Source organism: Oncorhynchus nerka, linkage group LG7 (genome assembly GCF_034236695.1).
Source record: "Oncorhynchus nerka isolate Pitt River linkage group LG7, Oner_Uvic_2.0, whole genome shotgun sequence".
Lineage (NCBI taxonomy): Eukaryota > Metazoa > Chordata > Actinopteri > Salmoniformes > Salmonidae > Oncorhynchus > Oncorhynchus nerka.
In genome coordinates, this window is record NC_088402.1 from 55,267,431 (window position 1) to 55,277,784 (window position 10,354).

The window sequence follows — 10,354 nt, forward strand, 5'->3', positions numbered from 1 at the left end:
AGACAATGATCCAAAACATAAAGCAAAATCTACAATGGAATGGTTCAAAAATAAACATATCCAGGTGTTAGAATGGCCAAGTCAAAGTCCAGACCTGAATCCAATCGAGAATCTGTGGAAAGAACTGAAAACTGCTGTTCACAAATGCTCTCCATCCAACCTCACTGAGCTCGAGCTGTTTTGCAAGGAGGAATGGGAAAAAATGTCAGTCTCTCGATGTGCAAAACTGATAGAGACATACCCCAAGCGACTTACAGCTGTAATCGCAGCAAAAGGTGGCGCTACAAAGTATTAACTTAAGGGGGCTGAATAATTTTGCACGCCCAATTGTTCAGTTTTTGATTTGTTAAAAAAGTTTGAAATATCCAATAAATGTCGTTCCACTTCATGATAGTGTCCCACTTGTTGTTGATTCTTCACAAAAAAATACAGTTTTATATCTTTATGTTTGAAGCCTGAAATGTGGCAAAAGGTCGCAAAGTTCAAGGGGGCCGAATACTTTCGCAAGGCACTGTATACTCCAGAATGTTATGAAGAGTGATCAGATGAATTGCAATTAATTGCAAAGTCCCTCTTTGCCATGCAAATGAACTGAATCCCCCAAAAACATTTCCACTGCATTTCAACCCTGCCACAAAAAGACCAGCTGACCGCATGTCAGTGATTCTCTCATTAACACAGGTGTGAGTGTTGACGAGGACAAGGCTGGAGATCACTCTGTCATGCTGAATGACTGGAAGTTTCAAAAGGAGGGTGGTGCTTGGAATCATTGTTCTTCCTCTGTCAACCATGGTCATGTGCAAGGAAACACGTGCCGTCATCATTGCTTTGCACAAAAAGGGCTTCACAGGCAAGGATATTGCTGCCAGTAAGATTGCACCTGAATCAACCATTTATCAGATCATCAAGAACTTCAAGGAGAGCGGTTCAACTGTTGTGAAGAAGGCTTCAGGGCGCCCAAGAAAGTCCTGCAAGCGCCAGGACCGTCTCCTAAAGTTGATTCAGCTGCGGAATCGGGGCACCACCAGTATAGCGCTTGCTCAGGAATGGCAGCAGACAGGTGTGAGTGCATCTGCACGCAATAATTTTGGAGGATGGCCTGGTGTCAAGAAGGGCAGCAAATAATTCACTTCTCTCCAGGAAAAACATCAGGGACAGACGGATTGGACTGCTGAGGACTGGGGTAAAGTAATTTTCTCTGATGAATCCCCTTTCTGATTGTTTGGGTCATCCGGATAAAAAGCTTGTCCGGAGAAGACAAGGTGAGCGCGCTACCTGTGTCATGCCAACAGTAAAGCATCCTGAGACCATTCATGTGTGGGGTTGCTTCTCAACCAAGGGAGTGGGCTCACTCACAAATATGCCTAAGAACACAGCCATGAATAAAGAATGGTTCCAACACATCCTAAGGGAGCAACTTCTCCCAACCATCCAGGAACAATTTGGTGACGAACAATGCCTTTTCGAGCATGATGGAGCACCTTGTCATAAGGCAAAAGTGATAACTAAGTTGCTCGGGGAACAGAACATCGATATTTTGGGTCCATGGCCAGGAAACTCCCCAGACCTTAATCCCATTGAGAACTTGTGGTCAATCCTCAAGAAGCGGGTGGACAAACAAAACCCCACAAATTCTGACAAACTCCAAGCATTGATTATGCAAGAAGGAGCTGCCGTCAGTCAGGATGTGGCCCAGAAGTTAATTGACAGCATGTCAGGTCGGATTGCAGAGGAATGCTTGTAATTATACTTCAGTATTCCATAGTAACATCTGACAAAAACATCTAAAGACACCGAAGCAGCAAACTTTGTGGAAATGAATATTTGTGTCATTCTCAAAACTTTTGGCCACGACTGTACAATGTGCAGGGATACTGGAGCATTAGAGGTAGATATGAACATGTCAGCAGGGATTAGGAGAAAGCGACTGGTAGCAGGCTGAATAATAATCCTAATAATAATATTAAACAGTATGGCAGCAGCATAAGTGGTGGATGGGTGTGTGTGTGCAAGGTGGTGAGTGTCTGTACTGTGTGAATACTGCCTTCAGAAAGAATTCACTGCCTTCAGAAAGAATTCACACCCTTTGACTTGTTCCAAATGTTGTTGTGTTACTAGGTGGGGTTTAAATGGATTTAATTGTCTTTTTTTTGTCAATGAAGTGGAAGAAAAATTCGAACATTTGTAAAAACCATTAGAAAACTTAAATACTAATATATCTTGATGACATAAGTATTCAGCCCCCTGAATTAATAAATGTTCGAATCACCTTTGGCAGCAATTACAGTAATTTAGTCTTTTTGAGTAAGTCTCTAAGACAAATTTACACGTGGGCGGTTTTATTTGACACCCCAAATTTATCTGCGGGATAATTTTGGACATAAAATACTGTAAAAACAACAGGAAATCAGCTCCAAGTGATTTCAATTCAAGAAATCTTTTCCCGGGAATCCCCTCTCACGTATAATATAGAGAGAGAAACAGCCGAAGTTGGACATTTACATACACTTAGGTTGGAGTCAATAAAACTCGTTTTTCAACCACTTCACAAATTTCTTGTTAACAAACTATAGTTTTGGCAAGTCGGCTGGGACATCTACTTTGTGCATGACACAAGTAATTTTTCCAACAATTGTTTACAGACAGATTATTTTACTTATAATTCACTCTATCACAATTCTAGTGTGTCAGAAGTTTCCTTACACTAAATTGACTGTGCCTATAAACAGCTTGGAATATTCCAGAAAATGATGTCATGGCTTTAGAAGCTTCTGATAGGCTAATTGACATAATTTGAGTCAACTGGAGGTGTACCGGTGGATGCATTTCAAGGTCTACCTTCAAACAGTGCCTCTTTGCTTGACATCATGGAAAAATCAAAGAAAAGATCTCAGGAAAAAATTGTAGACCTCCACAAGTCTGGTTCATCCTTGGGAGCAATTTCCAAACGCCTGAAGGTACCACGGTCATCTGTACAAACAATAGTACGCAAGTATAAACACCATGGGACCACGCAGCAGTCATACCGCTCAGGAAGGAGACGCATTCTGTCTCCTAGAGATGAACGTACTTTGGTGCGAAAAGTGCAAATCAATACCAGAACAACAGCAAAGGACCTTGTGAAAATGCTGGAGGAAACAGGTACAAAAGTATCTATATCCACAGAGTCCTATATCGACATAACCTGAAAGGCCGCTCAGCAAGGAAGAAGCCAATGCTCCAAAACTGCCATAAATAAACCAGACTACGGTTTGCAACTGTACATGGGGACAAAGATCGTACTTTCTGGATGAATGTCCTCTGGTCTGATGAAACAAAAATGGAACTGTTTGGCCATAATCACCATCGTTATGTTTGGAGGAAAAAGGGGGAGGCTTGCAAGCCGAGAACACCATCCCAACAGCATCTTGTTGTGGGGGTGCTACGTTGCAGGAGGGACATGTGTACTTCACAAAATAGATGGCATCATGAGGTAGGAAAGTAGTGTGGATATATTGAAGCAGCATATTAAGACATCAGTCAGGAAGTTAAAGCATGTTCGCAAATGGGTCTTCCAAATGGACAATGACCCCAAGCATACTTCCAAAGTTGTGGCAAAATGACATAAGGAAAACAAAGTCAAGGTATTGGAGTAGCCATCACAAAGCCCTGACCTCAATTCTATAGAAAATGTGTGGGCAGAACTGAAAAAGCATGTGCGAGCAAGGAGGCCTACAAACCTGACTCAGTTACACCAGCTCTGTCAGGAGGATGGGACAAAATTCCCCCAACTTATTGTGGGAAGCTTGTGGAATGCTACCTGAAACATTTGACCCAAGTTAAACAATTTAAAGGCAATGTTACCAAATACTAATTGAGTGTATGTAAACTTCTGACCCACTGGGAATGTGATGAAAGAAATAAAAGCTGAATAAATCATTCTCTCTACTATTATTCTGACATTTCACATTCTTAAAATAACGTGGTGATCCTAACTGACCTAAGATAGGGAATTGTTACGAGGATGAAATGACAGGAATTGTGAAAAACTGAGTGTAAATGTATTTGGCTAAAAATGTTTAATAATAATTCTCCCCAATTTTAATCTTGTATCATCGCTGCAACTCTCCAATGGGCTCAGCAGGTAAAGGTCCTACGAAACATGATCCGCAAAAACGCGCTTCTTAACACCTGCCCGCTTAACCCGGAAGCCAGCCACCAATGTGTTGGAGGAAACACCGTTCACCTGACGACCGTGGTCAGCCTGCAGGCGCCCTGCCCGCCACAAGGAGTCACTAGGGCACATTGAGCCAAGTAAAGCCCCCCCGGCCAAAACCTCACCTAACCCAGACGACGCTAGGCCAACTGTGCGCCGCCCTATGGGACTCCCGATCACGGCCGGTTGTGATACAGCCCAGGATCGAGCCCGGGTCTGTAGAAACGCCTCTAGCATTGCGATGCAGGGCCTTAGACCGCTGCTCCACTCGGGAGGCCCCATTTTCAAGTCTTGCCATAGATTGTCAAGCTGATTTAAGTCAAAACTGCAACTAGGCCACTCAGAATCATTCAATGTTGTCTTGGTAAGCAACTCCAATGTATATTGTGTTTTAGGTTATTATCCTGCTGAAAGATTAATTTGTCTCCCCGTGTCTGTTGGAAAGCAGACTGAACCAGGTTTGCCTGTGCTTAGCTCTTTTCTGTTTATTTTTATCCTTAAAAAAAACGAATTCAAGACTTTTGGAAAAGCATTCCAGGTGAAGCTGGTTGAGAGAATGCCAAGAGTGTGCAAAGCTGTCATCAAGGCAAAGGGTGGCTTCTTTGAACAATCTGTTTAACACTTTTTTTTTTGTTAATTTTTTGGTTACTACATGATTCCATGTGTGTTATTTGATGTCTTCACTATTATTCTACAATGTAGAAAATAGCAAAAATAAAGAAAAACCCTTGAATGAGTAGGTGTGTCCAAACTTTTGACTGTTACTGTGCATGTAAACAGGGCTGAAAAGTGACTGGTAGCAGGAATATATAAATACTTGTGGTAATATACTAATGGTAATATATACATGTAAAAGGAAGTAATAGTGACCAGTAGTAGGATAAATAGATAGATATTAATGGTAATAGAAGAGTAGCGGTGGTAATAAATCAAATCAATAATCATTTTAGAAGCAGCTTAGGTGTGAGTGAGAGCAGTAGTTGTTAGCTATTTATTAACAGTCTTGTGGCCAGGGGATAGAAACTGTTTAGGAGTCTGTTTATCTGAGCCTTGATTCACCGGTACCGCCTGCTGGATGGGAGCATGGAGAACAGTCCATGTCTCGGGTGACTGAAGTCTTTGACATTTGTTTAGGTCTTTTTTTCTGAAATGCTGGCATGTACGTCCTGGATGGCTGGGAACACACCCCCAGTGGGCCGCCCGCACCACCCTTTGTAGGGCCTTCAGGTTGAGAGTGGTGCAGTTGCCATACCATACTGTGATACAACCAGTCAGGATGCTCTCGGTGGTGCAGTTGTAAAAGTTCATAAGGATCTTTAGGGGCCATGCTAAATCATTTCAGCCATTTTCGTGTCACGGTTCAATTGTGTCTGTGTTGACATGCTCTAGTCCAGTGGTTCCCAAACCTTTTATAGTCCTGTACCCCTTCAAACATTCAACCTCCAGCTGCATGCCCCCTCTAGCACCAGGGTCAGCGCACTCTCAAATGCTGTGTTTTGCCATCATTGTAAGCCTGCCACACACACACTATACGATACATTTATTAAACACAAGAATGAGTGTGGGTTTTTGTCACAACCCGGCTCGTGGGAAGTGACAAAGAGCTCTTATAGGACCAGGAAACAAATGATAATATAATAATAATCAATAATTTTGCTCTTTATTTAACCATCTTACAGTTTTAAACCTTATTTGTGAATTGAAAATTGTGAATAACCCACCACAGGCTGATGAGAAGGATGTGCTTGAAAGGCTGCACATAACTCTGTAATGTTGGGTTGTATTGGAGAGAGTCTCCATCTTAAATCATTTTCCACACACAGTGTGTGCCTGTATTTAGTCGTTTTCATGCTAGTGAGGGCTGAGAATCCACTCTCACATAGGTACGTGGTTGCAAAGGGCACCAGTGTCTTAACAGCGCGATTTGCCAAGGCAGGATACTCTGAGCGCAGCCCAATCCAGAAATCTGGCAGTGACTTCTGATTCAATTAAATTTTCACAGAACCGATTGTTGCAATTTCAATGAGGCTCTCTTGTTCAGATATTGGTAAATGGACTGGAGGCAGGGCATGAAAGGGATAACGAATCCAGTTGTTTGTGTCATCTGTTTTGGGAAAGTACCTGCGTAATTGCACACCCAGCTCACCCAGGTGCTTTGTTATATCACGTTTGACGTTGTCTGTAAGCTTGAGTTGATTTACACAAAAAAAATCATACAATGATGGAAAGACCTGTGTGTTGTCCTTGTTAATGCAGACAGAGAAGAGCTCCAACTTCTTAATCATAGCCTCAATTTTGTCCTGCACATTGAATATAGTTGTGGAGAGTCCCTGTAATCCTAGATTCAGATCATTCAGGCGAGAATAAACATCACCCAGATAGGCCAGTCGTGTGAGAAACTCGTCACCATGCAAGCGGTCAGACAAGTGAAAATTATGGTCAGTAAAGAAAACTTTAAGCTCGTCTCTCAAATAAAAAAAACGTCTCAATACTTTGCCCCTTGATACCCAGCGCACTTCTGTATGTTGTAAAAGTGTTGCATGGTCGCTGCCCATATCATTGCATAGTACAGAAAATACACGAGAGTTCAGGGGCTTTGCTATAACAAAGTTAACCATTTTCACTGTGTGTCCAAAACGTCTTTCAAGCTGTCAGTCATTACCTTGGCAGCAAGAGCCTCTCTGTGGATGATGCAGTTTACCCAAGTGGCGTCGGGAGCAACTGCTTGCACGGGCATTACCACTCCACTATGTCTCCCTGTCATGGGTTTTGCGCCATCAGTACAGATACCAACATGAGCAGCAGCTAATTTTGGCTACATATGGCCTGTTAGTGGAGTTCCCGCGAGAGAGTAACGGTTAATGTGACTGGATGTTAATTATTTGACTAGGCTACCTGTATTTGACATTGTGTTGTTATTTCGCTGAACACTAGATGGTTGAATTTTATTTTTGGCCTTGAAACGAGGCTACTCAGGCGAGAAAAAAACCTCACCCAAATGTATAGATTTGTTGGAAAATATAAACGGATTGTTCAATTCTTTTTTTTAAATTTAAAATGTGAATCACATTTTTATTTGGTGTACCCCCGACGGCATTGCGCGTACCCCTGGGAGAATACCTGCTATAGTCTATACAGTCCCATCACCTCGATAACAGTTGCATAGACAGTTCTGTGGAAATAGAGACCCGGGTCAGAAACAGTCTGTAAAGCGCAAATTGGGAATCAGATTTATGTCAAAAGCTGGTGCAGTCATCTCCAGATAAATGCAATGCCTTCAGACTGTTGTGATAGTGTGCACTAAACCGGAGTATGGCATCAACTGGATTAAAAAGAAAGTATTTGAATTGAAAAGTACACCAAACAAGGTTTATACTAATCAGGATTCAACTATATTTTAAGATTCTTTCTCATACTGTAGATACATTTTCAGAGAATCAGTTTCTAATCATCATCCACCCCCCCCCCCCCCTTCTCCCTGCAGGCTCCAAGGCCGCCCCTAGACCCAGTGGCATCGGGAGCGCGGCAACAGGTCAACCGGGGATGGAGGGGGATAGTCTCCTCTCTAAAGTCCTACCAGGAAACCCTGCAGAGGCAGCAGGAAAACTAGGAGAAGGTGATATGCTGGATCTCAGACTCGTTTTTACTCTCTCTCTCTGTGGAACTTTCATGTTATTCCATCAACGTCACCTTTACGGTGCATTCTCCTTGCTACAATATGCCTAATCTCTCTCTCTCTCTCTCTCTCTCCCTCCCTCCCTCCCTCCCTCCAACAGCTATCTCCGGTTTCGGCAAGAAGTTCACCTCATTGTGGTGAGGTGTTGAGATGATGGTAAGTGTTCGCCTGCATTACCAAGTAAAAAGACTATTGATTCTGACTGTGTGTGGGTGGTTCCGTTTTTCCCCCGGACCACTTTGTGCACATTGTTTGTAGGCACTGTGTGGAGGTTTGAGTGTCTCTCCTGTGTCCCGAACAAGGCTTTTAGAACAGGATGACAGCTCACCCCAGTAAGTGACAAGTGGGAGTCTCACGGATCGTGTGATTTCAGGTGTCTGTAAATGTTATGGAGGACGTTGTGAGGCTTCGTACCAGAAAAACCTAGGAAGACCCCTGCTTTGTTTTACTATGAGAGAGAGAGAGAGAGGAGGGTGGGAAAGATATAGCCATTGATAGAGGAAATCTGAGCGCACTGGTGAGTACAAAATCTCTATTCCCTGCCTAAAGCTCCCTCATTTTCAGAATATTACATTAAAACAACTACTTTGTAAAGTATTTATTTTCCAATGAGACCCGATGGCTTTATTGTAGTGTAATATGGAAAAACATAAATGACACTGAACTTAGTAAGTAGTACATACAGTATTGTGTATATTTCAAGTTGCAGAATTTTAAAATGTAATTGGAAAAGATTAGCGAACCTAACATGATCATGATCAATCAGCTCAAGATTGATTGTTTTTTCCCACCCTCATTCAGCCAATGAGGACAGGAATCAATGGATGCTGCGTGTCCCAGGCCTGAGCCCACGATTGCAGAGAAACAATGCTGCTTTCTCTGGCAAGCCAGACAGTAAGTAGTGCACACAGACTCATCGAGCACAACTAAGATTAGAAAAAGTAGGATGGTGGGCACCTCTTAGTGATACACTAATGACACAAGAATTATCACAAAACAATCATCATTATTTACTAATATAGTTAATTATGCAGTGATGGTGTGGGAAAGATTTAGTTCACAGCCAAGGTAGATTCTAGATTCTTTCATCTCTTAATATGTTGCAGTCAAGTCACTCCTGCTATTGTTTACATATAGAAGGTCTATACTGTTTACTGCAAAACAGCACTGCACCTTGCGCTAACCTTTTCATGAACCCTGACCCTTGACCCATGGGCTCTCTGTCAGCCTCTGGATGAGTGCACTGTAACAGCCATATTACTGTAACATCCATACACTGTGATTCTCTAGGGCCAACCGCAGGTCACATTTCAATGGGCATCCAGGGCTATAGAAGAGTCTGCCGAATGGCCTTCGGTGTCCAAATGTATGTGGCACAACCTTCATGAAGAGTTTTGACCTTACCTCCGAGGGTTAATATAAGGCACATCGAAAGATTCAATGAGATAGCATGTAATCCCAGGGCAAATTCTACCTACACCTGTCTGTGGCATTGTGTCATTCGTTTTGGCAGTGTTAGCACTATTTTGTTATCTTCTACCTCTTCTTCCAGTTTCTAGAGAGAATAGAACATCCCATATTTGATTACAGTAGTTTGTAACTGAACAGCAGAGTATCTTGTGGTTCAACTGCAGTCCCTTTATATCACAAAGCACCGGGAGACAAATAGTTTAAAAAAAACACCACTCAAAAAACGATTGTTTGGTATTTTCTTCATTAGTCCACTGTTGATACATTCCTAAAATGTTTTGCAAGTCAGCAATCAAGCGCAGCACAAGATATTGGACTCTCAAGAAGCAAAATGTCACTTTCATGAAGCAAATGGTCACAAAAATGTGTAGTGGATTTTTCTTTTAAACAAAACACTCTACCCTCAAGCATGTATAGTTAGGGTATTGTTACTTTCTGGCTAGCCCGCTGTTTTTAATAATGCATCGGTGAATTAGATGAGGGGGTTATCCGGTTATGAACAACACTCATCATATTCACAGAGAACAGAGCACGCTCTCTGACTATGGAACGGCTCTTTGGCCGCTAACAGTATCCGTGGATGGATATGAGATTGAGTGACGTGGTAATGTGTGCCAGAAGATTGTGTATCCATCCACCTCCGCCCCGGTACCCTTTATTCTCCACTCCCCCACCCCACAGCATACATTGTATACTTCTCAACTCCTCACTGTTCATCCGCTACAAGTACAGAGGGCTCTGGTTTACCTTCGTTTGCTAAAGTAACCATTCTTTACCTTCCGTTCTCTCTCTACCAACTCTTCTCTCTACCTCCTCCTCATCTCTCTGCCTCCTCCTCATCTCTCTACCTCCTCCTCTTCTCTCTACCTCCTCATCTCTCTACCTCCTCCTCTTCTCTCTACCTCCTCCTCTCTACCTCCTCCTCTTCTCTCTACCTCCTCCTCATCTCTCTACCTCCTCCTCTTCTCTCTACCTCCTCCTCTTCTCTCTACCTCCTCCTCATTTCTCTACCT

The 10,354-nt window shown here is 42.7% G+C and overlaps 1 protein-coding gene across 1 annotated transcript in view; it reads left to right on the forward strand.

The window, feature by feature from the left end:
• Positions 1-8,382, forward strand: part of LOC115131984 (protein bassoon-like) — a 236,843-nt gene extending 228,461 nt beyond the window's left edge. The window contains 3 exon segments of the mRNA XM_065020637.1: positions 7,680-7,811; positions 7,972-8,027; positions 8,245-8,382. Coding sequence (XP_064876709.1) covers positions 7,680-7,811; positions 7,972-8,012 — 173 coding nt within the window. The 3' untranslated portion in view covers positions 8,013-8,027; positions 8,245-8,382.
• Positions 8,383-10,354: the final 1,972 nt, after the last annotated feature.